Raw genomic sequence first — 21885 nt, 5'->3', positions numbered from 1 at the left:
GAGCTGCAGTCACTGATCTGCTGTTACATTGTGTCTTATCCTCCAGTCACCTCCACAGCAGCACTCACTGATCTGCAGTTACATTGTGTCTTATCCCCCAGTCACCTCCAGAGCTGCACTCACTGATCTGCTGTTACATTGTGCCTTATCCTCCAGTCACCTCCAGAGCTACACTCACTATTCTGCTGTTACATTGTGTCTTATCCTCCAGTCACCTCCAGAGCTGCATTCACTATTCTGCAGTTACATTGTGTCTTATCCTCCAGTCACCTCCAGAGCTGCACTCACTGATATGCTGTTACATTGTGTCTTATCCTCCAGTCACCTTCATAGCTGCACTCACTGATCTGCTGTTACATTGTGTCTTATCCTCCAGTCACCTCCAGAGCTGCACTCACTGATCTGCTGTTACATTGTGTCTTATCCTCCAGTCACCTCCAGAGCTGCATTCACTATTCTGCAGTTACATTGTGTCTTATCCTCCAGTCACCTCCAGAGCTGCACTCACTGATATGCTGTTACATTGTGTCTTATCCTCCAGTCACCTCCACAGCTGCACTCACTTATCTGCTGTTACATTGTGTCTTATCCTCCAGTCACCTCCAGAGCTGCACTCACTGATCTGCTGTTACATTGTGTCTTATCCTCCAGTCACCTCCAGAGCTGCACTCACTGATCTGCTGTTACATTGTGTCTTATCCTCCAGTCACCTCCAGAGCTACACTCACTGACCTGCTGTTACGTTGTGTCTTATCCTCCAGTCACCTCTAGAGCTGCAGTCACTGATCTGCTGTTACATTGTGTCTTATCCTCCAGTCACCTCCAGAGCTGCACTCACTATTCTGCTGTTACATTGTGTCTTATCCTCCAGTCACCTCCAGAGCTGCACTCACTGATCTGCTGTTACATTGTGTCTTATCCTCCATTCACCTCTAGAGCTGCAGTCACTGATCTGCTGTTACATTGTGTCTTATCCTCCAGTCACCTCCAGAGCTGCACTCACTGATCTGCTGTTACATTGTGTCTTATCCTCCAGTCACCTCTAGAGCTGCACTCACTGATCTGCTGTTACATTGTGTCTTATCCTCCAGTCACCTCCACAGCAGCACTCACTGATCTGCAGTTACATTGTGTCTTATCCTCCAGTCACCTCCAGAGCTGCACTCACTGACCTGCTGTTACATTGTGTCATCCTCCAGTCACCTCTAGAGCTGCAGTCACTGATCTGCTGTTACATTGTGTCTTATCCTCCAGTCACCTCCAGAGCTGCACTCACTGATCTGCTGTTACATTGTGCCTTATCCTCCAGTCACCTCCAGAGCTGCACTCACTATTCTGCTGTTACATTGTGTCTTATCCTCCAGTCACCTCCAGAGCTGCACTCACTATTCTGCTGTTACAGTGTGTCTTATCCTCCAGTCACCTCCAGAGCTGCACTCACTGATCTGCTGTTACATTGTGTCTTATCCTCCAGTCACCTCCAGAGCTGCATTCACTATTCTGCAGTTACATTGTGTCTTATCCTCCAGTCACCTCCAGAGCTGCACTCACTGATCTGCTGTTACATTGTGTCTTATCCTCCAGTCACCTCCAGAGCTGCACTCACTGATCTGCTGTTACATTGTGTCTTATCCTCCAGTCACCTCCAGAGCTGCACTCACTGACCTGCTGTTACATTGTGTCATCCTCCAGTCACCTCTAGAGCTGCAGTCACTGATCTGCTGTTACATTGTGTCTTATCCTCCAGTCACCTCCAGAGCTGCACTCACTATTCTGCTGTTACATTTTGTCTTATCCTCCAGTCACCTCCAGAGCTGCACTCACTGATCTGCTGTTACATTGTGTCTTATCCTCCAGCCACCTCCCTAGCTGCACTCACTGATCTGTTACATTTTGTCTTATCCTCCAGTCACCTCTAGAGCTGCAGTCACTGATCTGCTGTTACATTGTGTCTTATCCTCCAGTCACCTCTAGAGCTGCACTCACTGATCTGCTGTTACATTGTGTCTTATCTTCCAGTCACCTCTAGAGCTGCAGTCACTGATCTGCTGTTACATTGTGTCTTATCCTCCAGTCACCTCCAGAGCTGCACTCACTGATCTGTTACATTGTGTCTTATCCTCCAGTCACCTCTAGAGCTGCAGTCACTGATCTGCTTTTACATTGTGTCTTATCCTCCAGTCACCTCTAGAGCTGCAGTCACTGCTCTGCTGTTACATTGTGTCTTATCCTCCAGTCCCCCCCAGAGCTGCAATCACTGATCTGCTGTTACATTGTGTCTTATCCTCCATTCACCTCTAGAGCTGCAGTCACTGATCTGCTGTTACATTGTGTCTTATCCTCCAGTCACCTCCAGAGCTGCACTCACTGATCTGCTGTTACATTGTGTCTTATCCTCCAGTCACCTCTAGAGCTGCAGTCACTGATCTGCTGTTACATTGTGTCTTATCCTCCAGTCACCTCCACAGCAGCACTCACTGATCTGCTGTTACATTGTGCCTTATCCTCCAGTAACCTCCAGAGCTGCACTCACTGATATGCTGTTACATTGTGTCTTATCCTCCAGTCACCTCCACAGCTGCACTCACTGATCTGCTGTTACATTGTGTCTTATCCTCCAGTCACCTCCAGAGCTGCACTCACTGATCTGCTGTTACATTGTGCCTTATCCTCCAGTAACCTCCAGAGCTGCACTCACTGATATGCTGTTACATTGTGTCTTATCCTCCAGTCACCTCCACAGCTGCACTCACTGATCTGCTGTTACATTGTGTCTTATCCTCCAGTCACCTCCAGAGCTGCACTCACTGATCTGCTGTTACATTGTGTCTTATCCTCCAGTCACCTCCAGAGCTGCATTCACTATTCTGCAGTTACATTGTGTCTTATCCTCCAGTCACCTCCAGAGCTGCACTCACTGATATGCTGTTACATTGTGTCTTATCCTCCAGTCACCTCCACAGCTGCACTCACTGATCTGCTGTTACATTGTGTCTTATCCTCCAGTCACCTCCACAGCTGCACTCACTGATCTGCTGTTACATTGTGTCTTATCCTCCAGTCACCTCCAGAGCTGCACTCACTGATCTGCTGTTACATTGTGTCTTATCCTCCAGTCACCTCCAGAGCTGCACTCACTGATCTGCTGTTACATTGTGTCTTATCCTCCAGTCACCTCCAGAGCTACACTCACTGACCTGCTGTTACGTTGTGTCTTATCCTCCAGTCACCTCTAGAGCTGCAGTCACTGATCTGCTGTTACATTGTGTCTTATCCTCCAGTCACCTCCAGAGCTGCACTCACTATTCTGCTGTTACATTGTGTCTTATCCTCCAGTCACCTCCAGAGCTGCACTCACTGATCTGCTGTTACATTGTGTCTTATCCTCCAGCCACCTCTAGAGCTGCAGTCACTGATCTGCTGTTACATTGTGTCTTATCCTCCAGTCACCTCCAGAGCTGCACTCACTGATCTGCTTTTACATTGTGTCTTATCCTCAAGTCACCTCTAGAGCTGCAGTCACTGCTCTGCTGTTACATTGTGTCTTATCCTCCAGTCACCCCCAGAGCTGCACTCATTGATCTGCAGTTCCATTGTGTCTTATCCTCCAGTCCCCTCCAGAGCTGCACTCACTGATCTGCTGTTACATTGTGTCTTATCCTCCAGTCACCTCTAGAGCTGCAGTCACTGATCTGCTGTTACATTGCATCTTTTCCTCTAGTCACCTCCAGAGCTGCACTCACTGATCTGCTGTTACATTGTGTCTTATCCTCCAGTCACCTCTAGATCTGCAGTCACTGATCTGCTGTTACATTGTTTGTTATCTTCCAGTCCCCTCCAAAGCTGCACTCACTATTCTGCTGTTACATTGTATCTTATCCTCCAGTCACCTCCAGAGCTGCGGTCACTATTCTGCTGTTACATTGTGTCTTATCCTCCAGTCACCTCCAGAGCTGCGGTCACTATTCTGCTGTTACGTCATGTCTTATCCTCCAGAGTTGCAGTCACTATTCTGCTGTTACATTATGTCTTATCCTCCAGTCACCTCCAGAGCTGCACTCACTGATCTGCTGTTACATTGTGTCTTATCCTTCAGTCACCTCCAGAGCTGCAGTCACTATTCTGCTGTTACATTGTGTCTTATCCTCCAGTCACCTCCAGAGCTGCACTCACTGATCTGCTGTTACATTGTGTCTTATCCTCCAGTCACCTCCAGAGCTGCAGTCACTGATCTTCTGTTACATTGTGTCTTATCCTTCAGTCACCTCCAGAGCTGCACTCACTGATCTGCTGTTACATTGTGTTTTATCCTCCAGTCACTTCTAGAGCTGCAGTCACTGATCTGCTTTTACATTGTGTCTTATCCTCCAGTCACCTCCAGAGCTGCACTCACTGATTTGCTGTTACATTGTGTCTTATCCTCCAGTCACCTCCAGAGCTGGACTCACTATTCTGCTGTTATATCAGGTCTTATCCTCCAGTCACCTCCAGAGCTGCACTCACTGATCTGCTGTTACATTTTGTCTTATCCTCCAGTCACCTCTAGAGCTGCAGTCACTGATCTGCTGTTACATTGTATCTTTTCCTCTAGTCACCTCCAGAGATGCACTCACTTATCTGCTGTTACATTGTGTTTTATCCTCCAGTCACCTCTAGAGCTGCAGTCACTGATCTGCTTTTACATTGTGTCTTATCCTCCAGTCACCTCCAGAGCTGCACTCACTGATCTGCTGTTACATTGTGTCTTATCCTCCAGTCACCTCCAGAGCTGGACTCACTATTCTGCTGTTATATCAGATCTTATCCTCCAGTCACCTCCAGAGCTGCACTCACTGATCTGCTGTTACATTGTGTCTTATCCTCCAGTCACCTCCAGAGCTGCAGTCACTGATCTGCTTTTACATTGTGTCTTATCCTCCAGTCACCTCTAGAGCTGCAGTCACTGATCTGCTGTTACATTGGGTCTTATCCTCCAGTCACCTCCAGAGCTGCACTCACTGATCTGCTGTTACATTGTGTCTTATCCTCCAGTCACCTCCAGAGCTGCACTCACTATTCTGCTGTTACATTGTGTCTTATCCTCCAGTCACCTCCAGAGCTGCACTCACTATTCTGGTGTTACATCATGTCTTATCCTCCAGTCACCTCTAGAGCTGCAGTCACTGATCTGCTGTTACATTGTGTCTTTTCCTCTAGTCACCTCCAGAGATGCACTCACTGATCTGCTGTTACATTGTGTCTTATCTTCCAGTCACCTCCAGAGCTGCACTCACTGATCTGCTGTTACATTGTGTCTTATCCTCCAGTCACCTCTAGAGCTGCAGTCACTGATCTGCTGTTACATTGTGTCTTTTCCTCTAGTCACCTCCAGAGCTGCAGTCACTATTCTGCTGTTACATTGTGTTTTATCCTCCAGTCACCTCCAGAGCTGCAGTCACTGATCTGCTTTTACATTGTGTCTTATCCTCCAGTCACCTCCAGAGCTGCACTCACTTATCTGCTGTTACATTGTGTCTTATCCTCCAGTCACCTCCAGAGCTGCACTCACTATTCTGGTGTTACATCATGTCTTATCCTCCAGTCACCTCTAGAGCTGCAGTCACTGATCTGCTGTTACATTGTATCTTTTCCTCTAGTCACCTCCAGAGCTGCACTCACTGATCTGCTGTTACATTGTCTTATCCTCCAGTCACCTCTAGAGCTGCAGTCACTGATTTGCTGTTACATTGTGTCTTATCCTCCAGTCACCTCCAGAGCTGCACTCACTGATCTGCAGTTACATTGTGTCTTATCCTCCAGTCACTTGCAGAGCTGCAGTCACTGATCTGCAGTTACATTGTGTCTTATCCTCCAGTCCCCTCCAGAGCTGCACTCACTGATCTGCTGTTTCATTGTGCCTTATCCTCCAGTCACCTCCAGAGCTGCACTCACTATTCTGCTGTTACATTGTTTCTTATCCTCCAGTCACCTCCAGAGCTGCACTCACTGATCTGCTGTTTCATTGTGCCTTATCCTCCAGTCACCTCCAGAGCTGCACTCACTTTTCTGCTGTTACATTGTATCTTATCCTCCAGTCACCTCCAGAGCTGCGGTCACTATTCTGCTGTTACGTCATGTCTTATCCTCCAGACTTGCAGTCACTTTTCTGCTGTTACATTGTGTCTTATCCTCCAGTCACCTCTAGATCTGCAGTCACTGATCTGCTGTTACATTGTTTGTTATCCTCCAGTCACCTCCAGAGCTGCACTCACTATTCTGCTGTTACATTGTATCTTATCCTCCAGTCACCTCCAGAGCTGCAGTCACTATTCTGCTGTTACATTGTGTCTTATCCTTCAGTCACCTCTAGAGCTGCAGTTACTGATCTTCTGTTATATTGTGTCTTATCCTTCAGTCACCTCCAGAGCTGCACTCACTGATCTGCTGTTACATTGTGTTTTATCCTTCAGTCACCTCCAGAGCTGTACTCACTGATCTGCTGTTACATTGTGTTTTATCCTTCAGTCACCTCCAGAGCTGCACTCACTGATCTTCTGTTATATTGTGTCTTATCCTTCAGTCACCTCCAGAGCTGCACTCACTGATCTGCTGTTACATTGTCTTATCCTACAGTCACCTCCAGAGCTGGACTCACTATTCTGCTGTTATATCAGGTCTTATCCTTCAGTCACCTCTAGAGCTGCAGTTACTGATCTTCTGTTATATTGTGTCTTATCCTTCAGTCACCTCCAGAGCTGCACTCACTGATCTGCTGTTACATTGTCTTATCCTCCAGTCACCTCCAGAGCTGGACTCATTATTCTGCTGTTATATCAGGTCTTATCCTCCAGTCACCTCCAGAGCTGCAGTCACTGATCTGCTGTTACATTGTGTCTTATCCTCCCGTCACCTCCAGAGCTGCAGTCACTGATCTGCTTTTACATTGTGTCTTATCCTCCAGTCACCTCTAGAGCTGCAGTCACTGATCTGCTGTTACATTGTGTCTTATCCTCCAGTCACATCCAGAGCTGAACTCACTGATCTGCTGTTACATTGTGTTTTATCCTCCAGTCACCTCCAGAGCTGCACTCACTATTCTGGTGTTACATCATGTCTTATCCTCCAGTCACCTCTAGAGCTGCAGTCACTGATCTGCTGTTACATTGTATCTTTTCCTCTAGTCACCTCCAGAGCTGCACTCACTGATCTGCTGTTACATTGTCTTATCCTCCAGTCACCTCTAGAGCTGGAGTCACTGATTTGCTGTTACATTGTGTCTTATCCTCCAGTCACCTCCAGATCTGCACTCACTGATCTGCAGTTACATTGTGTCTTATCCTCCAGTCCCCTCCAGAGCTGCACTCACTGATCTGCTGTTACATTGTGTCTTATCCTCCAGTCACTTCTAGAGCTGCAGTCACTGATCTGCTGTTACATTGTGTCTTATCCTCCAGTCACCTCCAGAGCTGCACTCACTGATCTGCTGCTACATTGTGTCTTATCCTCCAGTCACCTCCAGAGCTGCACTCACTATTCTGCTGTTACATTGTGTCTTATCCTCCAGTCACCTCCAGAGCTGCACTCACTGATCTGCTGTTACATTGTGTCTTATCCTCCAGTCACCTCTAGAGCTGCAGTCACTGATCTGCTGTTACATTGTATCTTTTCCTCTAGTCACCTCCAGAGCTGCACTCACTGATCTGCTGTTACATTGTGTCTTATCCTCCAGTCACCTCTAGATCTGCAGTCACTGATCTGCTGTTACATTGTGTCTTATCCTTCAGTCACCTCCAGAGCTGCACTCACTGATCTGCTGTTACATTGTGTCTTATCCTCCAGTCACCTCTAAAGCTGCAGTCACTATTCTGCTGTTACATTGTTTGTTATCCTCCAGTTCCCTCCAAAGCTGCACTCACTATTCTGCTGTTACATTGTATCTTATCCTCCAGTCACCTCCAGAGGTGCGGTCACTATTCTGCTGTTACATTGTTTCTTATCCTCCAGTCACCTCCAGAGCTGCACTCACTGATCTGCTGTTACATTGTGTCTTATCCTCCAGTCACCTCTAGAGCTGCAGTCACTATTCTTCTGTTACATTGTGTCTTATCCTTCAGTCACCTCCAGAGCTGCACTCACTGATCTGCTTTTACATTGTTTTTTTTCCTCCAGTCACCTCTAGAGCTGCAGTCACTGATCTGCTTTTACATTGTGTCTTATCCTCCAGTCACCTCCATAGCTGCACTCACTGATCTGCTGTTATATCAGGTCTTATCCTCCAGTCACCTCCAGAGCTGCACTCACTGATCTGCTGTTACATTTTGTCTTATCCTCCAGTCACCTCCAGAGCTGCAGTCACTGATCTGCTTTTACATTGTGTCTTATCCTCCAGTCACCTCTAGAGCTGCAGTCACTGATCTGCTGTTACATTGTGTCTTATCCTCCAGTAACCTCCAGAGCTGCACTCACTGATCTGCTGTTACATTGTGTCTTATCCTCCAGTCACCTCCAGAGCTGCACTCACTGATCTGCTGTTACATTGTGTCTTATCCTCCAGTCACCTCTAGAGCTGCAGTCACTGATCTGCTGTTACATTGTGTCTTTTCCTCTAGTCACCTCCAGAGATGCACTCACTGATCTGCTGTTACATTGTGTTTTATCCTCCAGTCACCTCTAGAGCTACAGTCACTGATCTGCTTTTACATTGTGTCTTATCCTCCAGTCACCTCCAGAGCTGCAGTCACTGATCTGCTGTTACATTGTGTCTTATCCTCCAGTCACCTCCAGAGCTGCAGTCACTGATCTGCTTTTACATTGTGTCTTATCCTCCAGTCACCTCTAGAGCTGCAGTCACTGATCTGCTGTTACATTGTGTCTTATCCTCCAGTCACCTCCAGAGCTGCACTCACTGATCTGCTGTTACATTGTGTCTTATCTTCCAGTCACCTCCAGAGCTGCACTCACTATTCTGCTGTTACATTGTGTCTTATCCTCCAGTCACCTCCAGAGCTGCACTCACTATTCTGGTGTTACATCATGTCTTATCCTCCAGTCACCTCTAGAGCTGCAGTCACTGATCTGCTGTTACATTGTGTCTTATCCTCCAGTCACCTCCAGAGCTGCACTCACTATTCTGCTGTTACATTGTGTCTTATCCTCCAGTCACCTCCAGAGCTGCACTCACTATTCTGGTGTTACAACATGTCTTATCCTCCAGTCACCTCTAGAGCTGCAGTCACTGATCTGCTGTTACATTGTGTGTTTTCCTCTAGTCACCTCCAGAGGTGCACTCACTGATCTGCTGTTACATTGTGTCTTATGCTCCAGTCACCTCTAGAGCTGCAGTCACTGATCTGCTGTTACATTGTGTCTTATCCTCCAGTCACCTCTAGAGCTGCACTCACTATTCTGCTGTTACATTGTGTCTTATCCTCCAGTCACCTCCAGAGCTGCACTCACTGATCTGCAGTTACATTGTGTCTTATCCTCCAGTCACCTCCAGAGCTGCACTCACTGATCTGCAGTTACATTGTGTCTTATCCTCCAGTCCCCTCCAGAGCTGCACTCACTGATCTGCTATTACATTGTGTCTTATGCTCCAGTCACCTCTAGAGCTGCACTCACTGATCTGCTGTTAGATTGTGTCTTATCCTCCAGTCACCTCTAGATCTGCAGTCACTGATCTGCTGTTACATTGTTTGTTATCCTCCAGTCCCCTCCAGAGCTGCACTCACTATTCTGCTGTTACATTGTATCTTATCCTCCAGTCACCTCCAGAGCTGCGGTCACTATTCTGCTGTTACATTATGTCTTATCCTCCAGTCACCTCTAGAGCTGCAGTCACTGATCTGCTTTTACATTGTGTCTTATCCTCCAGTCACCTCCAGAGCTGCACTCACTGATCTGCTGTTACATTGTGTCTTATCCTCCAGTCACCTCCAGAGCTGGACTCACTATTCTGCTGTTACATTGTGTCTTATCCTCCAGTCACCTCCAGAGCTGGACTCACTATTCTGCTGTTACATTGTGTCTTATCCTCCAGTCACCTCCAGAGCTGCACTCACTATTCTGCTGTTACATTGTGTCTTATCCTCCAGTCACCTCCAGAGCTGGACTCACTATTCTGCTGTTATATCAGGTCTTATCCTCCAGTCACCTCCAGAGCTGCACTCACTGATCTGCTGTTACATTGTGTCTTATCCTCCAGTCACCTCCAGAGCTGCACTCACTGATCTGCTGTTACATTGTGTCTTATCTTCCAGTCACCTCTAGAGCTGCAATCACTGATCTGCTGTTACATTGTGTCTTATCCTCCAGTCACCTCCAGAGCTGCACTCACTGATCTGCTGTTACATTGTGTCTTATCCTCCATTCACCTCTAGAGCTGCAGTCACTGATCTGCTGTTACATTGTGTCTTATCCTCCAGTTACCTCCAGAGCTGCACTCACTGATCTGCTGCTACATTGTGTCTTATCCTCCAGTCACCTCCAGAGCTGCACTCACTGATCTGCTGTTACATTGTGTCTTATCCTCCAGTCACCTCTAGAGCTGCACTCACTGATCTGCTGTTACATTGTGTCTTATCCTCCAGTCACCTCTAGAGCTGCAGTCAATGATCTGCTGTTACGTTGTATCTTTTCCTCTAGTCACCTCCAGAGCTGCACTCACTGATCTGCTGTTACATTGTGTATTATCCTCCAGTCACCTCTAGAGCTGCAGTCACTGATCTACTGTTACATTGTGTCTTATCCTCCAGTCACCTCCAGAGCTGCACTCACTGATCTGCAGTTACATTGTGTCTTATCCTCCAGTCCCCTCCAGAGCTGCACTCACTGATCTGCTGTTACATTGTGTCTTATCCTCCAGTCACCTCTAGAGCTGCAGTCACTGAACTGCTGTTACATTGTGTCTTATCCTCCAGTCACCTCCAGAGCTGCACTCACTGATCTGCTGCTACATTGTGTCTTATCCTCCAGTCACCTCCAGAGCTGCACTCACTGATCTGCTGTTACATTGTGTCTTATCCTCCAGTCACCTCTAGAGCTGCAGTCACTGATCTGCTGTTACATTATATCTTTTCCTCTAATCACCTCCAGAGCTGCACTCACTGATCTGCAGTTACATTGTTTCTTATCCTCCAGTCCCCTCCAGAGCTGCACTCACTGATCTGCTGCTACATTGTGTCTTATCCTCCAGTCACCTCCAGAGCTGCACTCACTGATCTGCTGTTCCATTGTATCTTTTCCTCCAGTCACCTCTAGAGCTGCAGTCACTGATCTGCTGTTACATTGTGTCTTATCCTCCAGTCACCTCCAGAGCTGCACTCACTGATCTGCTGTTACATTGTTTCTTATCCTCCAGTCCCCTCCAGAGCTGCACTCACTGATCTGCTGCTACATTGTGTCTTATCCTCCAGTCACCTCCAGAGCTGCACTCACTGATCTGCTGTTCCATTGTATCTTTTCCTCCAGTCACCTCTAGAGCTGCAGTCACTGATCTGCTGTTACATTGTATCTTTTCCTCCAGTCCCCTCCAGAGCTGCACTCACTGATCTGCTGTTACATTGTGTCTTATCCTCCAGTCACCTCTAGAGCTGCAGTCACTGATCTGCTGTTACATTGTGTCTTATCCTCCAGTCACCTCCAGAGCTGCACTCACTGATCTGCTGCTACATTGTGTCTTATCCTCCAGTCACCTCCAGAGCTGCACTCACTGATCTGCTGTTACATTGTGTCTTATCCTCCAGTCACCTCTAGAGCTGCAGTCACTGATCTGCTGTTACATTATATCTTTTCCTCTAATCACCTCCAGAGCTGCACTCACTGATCTGCAGTTACATTGTTTCTTATCCTCCAGTCCCCTCCAGAGCTGCACTCACTGATCTGCTGCTCCATTGTGTCTTATCCTCCAGTCACCTCCAGAGCTGCACTCACTGATCTGCTGTTCCATTGTATCTTTTCCTCCAGTCACCTCTAGAGCTGCACTCACTGATCTGCTGTTCCATTGTATCTTTTCCTCCAGTCACCTCCAGAGCTGCACTCACTGATCTGCTGTTCCATTGTATCTTTTCCTCCAGTCACCTCTAGAGCTGCACTCACTGATCTGCTGTTACATTGTGTCTTATCCTCCAGTCACCTCCAGAGCTGCACTCACTGATCTGCTGTTCCATTGTATCTTTTCCTCCAGTCACCTCTAGAGCTGCAGTCACTGATCTGCTGTTACATTGTATCTTTTCCTCCAGTCCCCTCCAGAGCTGCACTCACTGATCTGCTGTTACATTGTGTCTTATCCTCCAGTCACCTCTAGAGCTGCAGTCACTGATCTGCTGTTACATTGTGTCTTATTCTCCAGTCACCTCCAGAGCTGCACTCACTGATCTGCTGCTACATTGTGTCTTATCCTCCAGTCACCTCCAGAGCTGCACTCACTGATCTGCTGTTACATTGTGTTTTATCCTCCAGTCACCTCTAGAGCTGCAGTCACTGATCTGCTGTTACATTATATCTTTTCCTCTAATCACCTCCAGAGCTGCACTCACTGATCTGCAGTTACATTGTTTCTTATCCTCCAGTCCCCTCCAGAGCTGCACTCACTGATCTGCTGCTACATTGTGTCTTATCCTCCAGTCACCTCCAGAGCTGCACTCACTGATCTGCTGTTCCATTGTATCTTTTCCTCCAGTCACCTCTAGAGCTGCAGTCACTGATCTGCTGTTACATTGTGTCTTATCCTCCAGTCACCTCCAGAGCTGCACTCACTGATCTGCTGTTACATTGTTTCTTATCCTCCAGTCACCTCCAGAGCTGCACTCACTGATCTGCTGTTCCATTGTATCTTTTCCTCCAGTCACCTCTAGAGCTGCAGTCACTGATCTGCTGTTACATTGTATCTTTTCCTCCAGTCCCCTCCAGAGCTGCACTCACTGATCTGCTGTTACATTGTGTCTTATCCTCCAGTCACCTCTAGAGCTGCAGTCACTGATCTGCTGTTACATTGTGTCTTATCCTCCAGTCACCTCCAGAGCTGCACTCACTGATCTGCTGCTACATTGTGTCTTATCCTCCAGTCACCTCCAGAGCTGCACTCACTGATCTGCTGTTACATTGTGTCTTTTCCTCCAGTCACCTCCAGAGCTGCGGTCACTATTCTGCTGTGTGCTTTTGTATTGTGCAGGCAGATGCCGTCGCGGCACCTCCACCTCTTCATGCCGGCCATTGTGGGATTCATTGCAGCGACGACGTCCATTATCTATTACCACAATATCGAGACCTCAAATTTCCCCAAACTGTTACTAGGTGAGAAAGAGGCTGCAGAGCGGAGCGAGGAGAGAGCAAAGCGGAGCGAGGAGAGAGCAGAGCAGAGCGAGGAGAGAGCAGAGCGGAGCAAGGAGGGAGCAAAGCGGAGCGAGGAGAGAGCAGAGCGGAGCGAGGAGAGAGCAAAGCGGAGCGAGGAGAGAGCAGAGCGGAGCGAGGAGAGAGCAGAGCAGAGCAAGGAGAGAGCAGAGCGGAGCGAGGAGAGAGCAGAGCGGAGCGAGGAGAGAGCAGAGCGGAGCGAGGAGAGAGCAGAGCAGAGCGAGGAGAGAGCAGAGCGGAGCGGAGCGAGGAGAGAGCAGAGCAGAGCGAGGAGAGAGCAGAGCGGAGCGAGGAGAGAGCAGAGCGGAGCGAGGAGAGAGCAGAGCAGAGCGAGGAGAGTGCAGAGCGGAGCGAGGAGAGAGCAAAGCGGAGCGAGGAGAGTGCAGAGCGGAGCGAGGAGAGAGCAAAGCGGAGCAGAGCGAGGAGAGTGCAGAGCGGAGCGAGGAGAGAGCTGAGCGGAGCGAGGAGAGAGCAGAGCAGAGCAAGGAGAGAGCAGAGCGGAGCGAGGAGAGTGCAGAGCAGAGCGGAGCGAGGAGAGTGCAGAGCAGAGCGGAGCGAGGAGAGAGCAGAGCGGAGCGAGGAGAGAGCAGAGCGGAGCGAGGAGAGAGAAGAGCGGAGCGAGGAGAGAGCAGAGCGGAGCGAGGAGAGTGCAGAGCGGAGCGAGGAGAGTGCAGAGCGGAGGGAGGAGAGAGCAGAGCGGAGCGAGGAGAGAGCAGAGCGGAGCGAGGAGAGAGCAGAGCAGAGCGGAGCGAGGAGAGTACAGAGCGGAGCGAGGAGAGAGCAGAGCGGAGCGAGGAGAGAGCAGAGCGGAGCGAGGAGAGAGCAGAGCAGAGCGGAGCGAGGAGAGAGCAGAGCAGAGCAAGGAGAGTGCAGAGCGGAGCGAGGAGAGTGCAGAGCGGAGGGAGGAGAGTGCAGAGCAGAGCGGAGCGAGGAGAGAGCAGAGCGGAGCGAGGAGAGAGCAGAGCGGAGCGAGGAGAGAGCAGAGCGGAGCGAGGAGAGAGCAGAGCAGAGCGGAGCGAGGAGAGTGCAGAGCGGAGCGAGGAGAGAGCAGAGCAGAGCGAGGAGAGAGCAGAGCGGAGCGAGGAGAGGGCAGAGCGAGGAGAGAGCAGAGCGGAGCGAGGAGAGTGCAGAGCGGAGCGGAGCGAGGAGAGAGCAGAGCGGAGCGAGGAGAGTGCAGAGCGGAGCGAGGAGAGAGCAGAGCGAGGAGAGAGCAGAGCGGAGCGAGGAGAGTGCGGAGCGGAGCGAGGAGAGAGCAGAGCGGAGCGAGGAGAGTGCAGAGCGGAGCGAGGAGAGGGCAGAGCGAGGAGAGAGCAGAGCAGAGCGAGGAGAGAGCAGAGCAGAGCGAGGAGAGAGCAGAGCAGAGCGAGGAGAGAGCAGAGCGGAGCGAGGAGAGGGCAGAGCGAGGAGAGAGCAGAGCGGAGCGAGGAGAGTGCAGAGCGGAGCGGAGCGAGGAGAGAGCAGAGCGGAGCGAGGAGAGTGCAGAGCGGAGCGAGGAGAGAGCAGAGCGAGGAGAGAGCAGAGCGGAGCGAGGAGAGTGCGGAGCGGAGCGAGGAGAGAGCAGAGCGGAGCGAGGAGAGTGCAGAGCGGAGCGAGGAGAGAGCAGAGCGAGGAGAGAGCAGAGCAGAGCGAGGAGAGAGCAGAGCAGAGCGAGGAGAGAGCAGAGCGGAGCGAGAGAGCAGAGCAGAGCGGAGCGAGGAGAGGGCAGAGCAGAGCGGAGCGAGGAGAGAGCAGAGCAGAGCGAGGAGAGAGCGGAGCAAGGAGAGAGCAGAGCGAAGCGAGGAGAGAGCAGAGCGGAGCGAGGAGAGTGCAGAGCGGAGCGAGGAGAGTGCAGAGCGAGGAGAGAGCAGAGCGAGGAGAGAGCAGAGCAGAGCGAGGAGAGAGCAGAGCGGGGCGAGGAGAGAGCAGAGCAGAGCGAGGAGAGAGCAGAGCAGAGCGAGGAGAGAGCAGAGCGAGGAGAGAGCAGAGCGGAGCGAGAGAGCAGAGCAGAGCGGAGCGAGGAGAGGGCAGAGCAGAGCGGAGCGAGGAGAGAGCAGAGCAGAGCGAGGAGAGAGCAGAGCGGAGCGAGGAGAGAGCGGCGCGAGGAGAGAGCAGAGCGGAGCGAGGAGAGTGCGAAGCGGAGAGAGCAGAGCAGAGCGAGGAGAGAGCAGAGCAGAGCGAAGAGAGAGCGGAGCGGAGCGAGGAGAGAGCAGAGCGCAGCGAGGAGAGAGCAGAGCAGAGCGAGGAGAGTGCAGAGCGAGGAGAGTGCAGAGCGAGGAGAGTGCAGAGCGAGGAGAGAGCAGAGCAGAGCGAGGAGAGATCAGAGCGGAGCGAGGAGAGAGCAGAGCGGAGCGAGGAGAGAGCAGAGCGAGGAGAGAGCACAGCAGAGCGGAGCGAGGAGAGAGCAGAGCGGAGCCAGGAGAGAGCAGAGCAGAGAGAGGAGAGAGCAGAGCAGAGCGGAGCGAGGAGAGAGCAGAGCAGAGCGAGGAGAGAGCAGAGCAGAGCGGAGCGAGGAGAGAGCAGAGCAGAGCGGATCGAGGAGAGAGCAGAGCGGAGCGAGGAGAGTGCAGAGCGGAGCGAGGAGAGTGCGAAGCGGAGAGAGCAGAGCAGAGCAGAGCGATGAGCGAGCAGAGCAGAGCGAGGAGAGAGCAGAGCGGAGCGAGGAGAGTGCGAAGCGGAGAGAGCAGAGCAGAGCGATGAGAGAGCAGAGCAGAGCGAGGAGAGAGCAGAGCGGAGCGGAGCGAGGAGAGAGCAGAGCGGAGCGAGGAGAGAGCAGAGCAGAGCGAGGAGAGTGCAGAGCGAGGAGAGAGCAGAGCGGAGCGAGGAGAGAGCAGAGCGAGGAGAGAGCAGAGCAGAGCGAGGAGAGAGCAGAGCGGAGCGAGGAGAGAGCAGAGCGGAGCGAGGAGAGAGCAGAGCGAGGAGAGAGCAGAGCAGAGCGGAGCGAGGAGAGTGCAGAGCAGAGCGGAGCGAGGAGAGAGGAGAGCGAGGAGAGAGCAGAGCAGAGCGGAGCGAGGAGAGAGCAGAGCAGAGCGGAGCGAGGAGAGAGCAGAGCAGAGCGGAGCGAGGAGAGAGCAGAGCAGAGCGGAGCGAGGAGAAAGCAGAGCAGAGCGAGGAGAGAGCAGAGCAGAGCGGAGCGAGGAGAGAGCAGAGCAGAGCGAGGAGAGAGCAGAGCGGAGCGAGGAGAGAGCAGAGCAGAGCGGAGCAAGGAGAGAGCAGAGCAGAGCGAGGAGAGAGCAGAGCAGAGCGGAGCGAGGAGAGAGCAGAGCGGAGCGAGGAGAGAGCAGAGCAGGGCGGAGCGAGGAGAGAGCAGAGCGGAGCGAGGAGAGAGCAGAGCAGAGCGGAGCGAGGAGAGAGCAGAGCGGAGCGAGGAGAGAGCAGAGCGGAGCGAGGAGAGAGCAGAGCAGAGCGAGGAGAGAGCAGAGCGGAGCGAGGAGAGAGCAGAGCAGAGCGGAGCGAGGAGAGAGCGGAGCGAGGAGAGAGCAGAGCGGAGCGAGGAGAGTGCGAAGCGGAGAGAGCAGAGCAGAGCGAGGAGAGAGCAGAGCAGAGCGAGGAGAGAGCAGAGCGGAGCGGAGCGAGGAGAGAGCAGAGCGCAGCGAGGAGAGAGCAGAGCAGAGCGAGGAGAGAGCAGAGCGAGGAGAGATCAGAGCAGAGCGAGGAGAGATCAGAGCGGAGCGAGGAGAGAGCAGAGCGGAGCGAGGAGAGAGCAGAGCGAGGAGAGAGCAGAGCAGAGCGGAGCGATGAGAGTGCAGAGCAGAGCGGAGCGAGGAGAGAGCAGAGCGGAGCGAGGAGAGTGCGGAGCGGAGCGAGGAGAGAGCAGAGTGGAGCGAGGAGAGTGCAGAGCGGAGCGAGGAGAGAGCAGAGCAGAGCGAGGAGAGATCAGAGCGGAGCGAGGAGAGAGCAGAGCAGAGCGAGGAGAGAGCAGAGCGAGGAGAGAGCAGAGCAGAGCGAGGAGAGAGCAGAGCAGAGCGAGGAGAGAGCAGAGCGGAGCGAGAGAGCAGAGCAGAGCGGAGCGAGGAGAGGGCAGAGCAGAGCGGAGCGAGGAGAGAGCAGAGCAGAGCGAGGAGAAAGCAGAGCAGAGCGGAGCAAGGAGAGAGCAGAGCGGAGCGAGGAGAGAGCAGAGCGGAGCGAGGAGAGTGCAGAGCGGAGCGAGGAGAGTGCAGAGCGAGGAGAGAGCAGAGCGAGGAGAGAGCAGAGCAGAGCGAGGAGAGAGCAGAGCGGAGCGAGGAGAGAGCAGAGCGGAGCGAGGAGAGAGCAGAGCAGAGCGAGGAGAGAGCAGAGCGAGGAGAGAGCAGAGCGGAGCGAGAGAGCAGAGCGGAGCGAGGAGAGGGCAGAGCAGAGCGAAGCGAGGAGAGAGCAGAGCAGAGCGAGGAGAGAGCAGAGCAGAGCGGAGCGAGGAGAGAGCGGCGCGAGGAGAGAGCAGAGCGGAGCGAGGAGAGTGCGAAGCGGAGAGAGCAGAGCAGAGCAGAGCGAGGAGAGAGCAGAGCAGAGCGAGGAGAGAGCAGAGCGGAGCGGAGCGAGGAGAGAGCAGAGCGCAGCGAGGAGAGAGCAGAGCAGAGCGAGGAGAGTGCAGAGCGAGGAGAGAGCAGAGCGAGGAGAGAGCAGAGCAGAGCGAGGAGAGATCAGAGCGGAGCGAGGAGAGAGCAGAGCGGAGCGAGGAGAGAGCAGAGCGAGGAGAGAGCAGAGCAGAGCGGAGCGAGGAGAGAGCAGAGCAGAGAGAGGAGAGAGCAGAGCAGAGCGGAGCGAGGAGAGAGCAGAGCAGAGCGAGAAGAGAGCAGAGCAGAGCGGAGCGAGGAGAGAGCAGAGCAGAGCGGATCGAGGAGAGAGCAGAGCGGAGCAAGGAGAGTGCAGAGCGGAGCGAGGAGAGTGCGAAGCGGAGAGAGCAGAGCAGAGCAGAGCGATGAGCGAGCAGAGCAGAGCGAGGAGAGAGCAGAGCGGAGCGAGGAGAGTGCGAAGCGGAGAGAGCAGAGCAGAGCGATGAGAAAGCAGAGCAGAGCGAGGAGAGAGCAGAGCGGAGCGGAGCGAGGAGAGAGCAGAGCGGAGCGAGGAGAGAGCAGAGCAGAGCGAGGAGAGTGCAGAGCGAGGAGAGAGCAGAGCGGAGCGAGGAGAGAGCAGAGCGAGGAGAGAGCAGAGCAGAGCGAGGAGAGAGCAGAGCGGAGCGAGGAGAGAGCAGAGCGGAGCGAGGAGAGAGCAGAGCGAGGAGAGAGCAGAGCAGAGCGGAGCGAGGAGAGTGCAGAGCAGAGCGGAGCGACGAGAGAGGAGAGCGAGGAGAGAGCAGAGCAGAGCGGAGCGAGGAGAGAGCAGAGCAGAGCGGAGCGAGGAGAGAGCAGAGCAGAGCGAGGAGAGAGCAGAGCAGAGCGGATCGAGGAGAGAGCCGAGCAGAGCGGAGCGAGGAGAAAGCAGAGCAGAGCGGAGCGAGGAGAGAGCAGAGCGGAGCGAGGAGAGAGCAGAGCAGAGCGGAGCAAGGAGAGAGCAGAGCAGAGCGAGGAGAGAGCAGAGCAGAGCGGAGCGAGGAGAGAGCAGAGCAGAGCGAGGAGAGAGCAGAGCAGAGCGGAGCAAGGAGAGAGCAGAGCAGAGCGAGGAGAGAGCAGAGCAGAGCGGAGCGAGGAGAGAGCAGAGCGGAGCGAGGAGAGAGCAGAGCAGGGCGGAGCGAGGAGAGAGCAGAGCGGAGCGAGGAGAGAGCAGAGCAGAGCGGAGCGAGGAGAGAGCAGAGCGGAGCGAGGAGAGAGCAGAGCGGAGCGAGGAGAGAGCAGAGCAGAGCGAGGAGAGAGCAGAGCGGAGCGAGGAGAGAGCAGAGCAGAGCGGAGCGAGGAGAGAGCAGAGCAGAGCGGAGCGAGGAGAGAGCGGAGCGAGGAGAGAGCAGAGCGGAGCGAGGAGAGTGCGAAGCGGAGAGAGCAGAGCAGAGCGAGGAGAGAGCAGAGCAGAGCGAGGAGAGAGCGGAGCGGAGCGAGGAGAGAGCAGAGCGCAGCGAGGAGAGAGCAGAGCAGAGCGAGGAGAGTGCAGAGCGAGGAGAGAGCAGAGCGAGGAGAGATCAGAGCAGAGCGAGGAGAGATCAGAGCGGAGCAAGGAGAGAGCAGAGCGGAGCGAGGAGAGAGCAGAGCGAGGAGAGAGCAGAGCAGAGCGGAGCGATGAGAGTGCAGAGCGGAGCGAGGAGAGAGCAGAGCGGAGTGAGGAGAGAGCAGAGCGGAGCGAGGAGAGAGCAGAGCAGAGCGAGGAGAGAGCAGAGCAGAGCGGAGCGAGGAGAGAGCAGAGCAGAGCGAGGAGAGAGCAGAGCGGAGCGAGGAGAGAGCAGAGCAGAGCGGATCGAGGAGAGAGCAGAGCGGAGCGAGGAGAGTGCAGAGCGGAGCGAGGAGAGTGCGAAGCGGAGAGAGCAGAGCAGAGCAGAGCGATGAGAGAGCAGAGCAGAGCGAGGAGAGAGCGGAGCGAGGAGAGTGCGAAGCGGAGAGAGCAGAGCAGAGCGATGAGAGAGCAGAGCAGAGCGAGGAGAGAGCAGAGCGGAGCGGAGCAAAGAGAGAGCAGAGCGGAGCGAGGAGAGAGCAGAGCAGAGCGAGGAGAGTGCAGAGCGAGGAGAGAGCAGAGCGGAGCGAGGAGAGAGCAGAGGGAGGAGAGAGCAGAGCAGAGCGGAGCGAGGAGAGAGTAGAGCGAGGAGAGAGCAGAGCAGAGCGGAGCGAGGAGAGAGCAGAGCGAGGAGAGAGCAGAGCAGAGCGGAGCGAGGAGAGTGCAGAGCAGAGCGGAGCGAGGAGAGAGCAGAGCGAGGAGAGAGCAGAGCGGAGCGAGGAGAGAGCAGAGCGGAGCAAGGAGAGAGCAGAGCAGAGCGGAGCGAGGAGAGAGCAGAGCAGAGCGAGGAGAGAGCAGAGCAGAGCGGAGCAAGGAGAGAGCAGAGCAGAGCGAGGAGAGAGCAGAGCAGAGCGGAGCAAGGAGAGAGCAGAGCAGAGCGAGGAGAGAGCAGAGCAGAGCGGAGCGAGGAGAGAGCAGAGCGGAGCGAGGAGAGAGCAGAGCAGGGCGGAGCGAGGAGAGAGCAGAGCGGAGCGAGGAGAGAGCAGAGCAGAGCGGAGCGAGGAGAGAGCAGAGCGGAGCGAGGAGAGAGCAGAGCGGAGCGAGGAGAGAGCAGAGCAGAGCGAGGAGAGAGCAGAGCGGAGCGAGGAGAGAGCAGAGCAGAGCGGAGCGAGGAGAGAGCAGAGCAGAGCGGAGCGAGGAGAGAGCGGAGCGAGGAGAGAGCAGAGCGGAGCGAGGAGAGTGCGAAGCGGAGAGAGCAGAGCAGAGCGAGGAGAGAGCAGAGCAGAGCGAGGAGAGAGCGGAGCGGAGCGAGGAGAGAGCAGAGCGCAGCGAGGAGAGAGCAGAGCAGAGCGAGGAGAGTGCAGAGCGAGGAGAGAGCAGAGCGAGGAGAGATCAGAGCAGAGCGAGGAGAGATCAGAGCGGAGCAAGGAGAGAGCAGAGCGGAGCGAGGAGAGAGCAGAGCGAGGAGAGAGCAGAGCAGAGCGGATCGATGAGAGTGCAGAGCGGAGCGAGGAGAGAGCAGAGCGGAGTGAGGAGAGAGCAGAGCGGAGCGAGGAGAGAGCAGAGCAGAGCGAGGAGAGAGCAGAGCAGAGCGGAGCGAGGAGAGAGCAGAGCAGAGCGAGGAGAGAGCAGAGCGGAGCGAGGAGAGAGCAGAGCAGAGCGGATCGAGGAGAGAGCAGAGCGGAGCGAGGAGAGTGCAGAGCGGAGCGAGGAGAGTGCGAAGCGGAGAGAGCAGAGCAGAGCAGAGCGATGAGAGAGCAGAGCAGAGCGAGGAGAGAGCGGAGCGAGGAGAGTGCGAAGCGGAGAGAGCAGAGCAGAGCGATGAGAGAGCAGAGCAGAGCGAGGAGAGAGCAGAGCGGAGCGGAGCAAAGAGAGAGCAGAGCGGAGCGAGGAGAGAGCAGAGCAGAGCGAGGAGAGTGCAGAGCGAGGAGAGAGCAGAGCGGAGCGAGGAGAGAGCAGAGGGAGGAGAGAGCAGAGCAGAGCGGAGCGAGGAGAGAGCAGAGCGAGGAGAGAGCAGAGCAGAGCGGAGCGAGGAGAGAGCAGAGCGAGGAGAGAGCAGAGCAGAGCGGAGCGAGGAGAGTGCAGAGCAGAGCGGAGCGAGGAGAGAGCAGAGCGAGGAGAGAGCAGAGCGGAGCGAGGAGAGAGCAGAGCGGAGCAAGGAGAGAGCAGAGCAGAGCGAGGAGAGAGCAGAGCAGAGCGGAGCGAGGAGAGAGCAGAGAAGAGCAGAGCGAGGAGAGAGCAGAGCAGATCGGAGCGAGGAGAGAGCAGAGCAGAGCGGAGCAAGGAGAGAGCAGAGCAGAGCGAGGAGAGAGCAGAGCAGAGCGGAGCGAGGAGAGAGCAGAGCAGAGCGGAGCGAGGAGAGAGCAGAGCGGAGAGAGGAGAGAGCAGAGCGGAGCGAGGAGAGAGCAGAGCGGAGCGAGGAGAGAGCAGAGCAGAGCGGAGCGAGGAGAGAGCAGAGCAGAGCGGAGCGAGGAGAGTGCAGAGCGGAGCGAGGAGAGTGCAGAGCGGAGCAAGGAGAGTGCAGAGCGGAGCGAGGAGAGAGCAGAGCAGAGCGGAGCGAGGAGAGAGCAGAGCAGAGTGGAGCGA

General features: G+C 54.1%; 1 protein-coding gene across 1 annotated transcript in view; it reads left to right on the top strand.

Moving 5' to 3' along the window:
* Window positions 1-13272, top strand: part of LOC142271631 (ATP-binding cassette sub-family C member 9-like) — a gene marked incomplete at its 3' end in the record, with an annotated part of 54868 nt that extends 41596 nt beyond the window's left edge. The window contains exon 4 of the mRNA XM_075332473.1: window positions 13151-13272. Within this exon, the coding sequence (XP_075188588.1) occupies window positions 13151-13272 (122 nt within the window). The remainder of the gene's footprint in view (window positions 1-13150) is intronic.
* Window positions 13273-21885: the final 8613 nt, after the last annotated feature.

The sequence above is a fragment of the Anomaloglossus baeobatrachus genome, unplaced genomic scaffold (assembly GCF_048569485.1).
Source record: "Anomaloglossus baeobatrachus isolate aAnoBae1 unplaced genomic scaffold, aAnoBae1.hap1 Scaffold_3381, whole genome shotgun sequence".
NCBI classification, from domain to species: Eukaryota; Metazoa; Chordata; class Amphibia; order Anura; family Aromobatidae; genus Anomaloglossus; species Anomaloglossus baeobatrachus.
The sequence above is the reverse complement of the archived record's forward strand: the minus strand, read 5'-3'. Positions and strand labels throughout refer to the sequence as shown.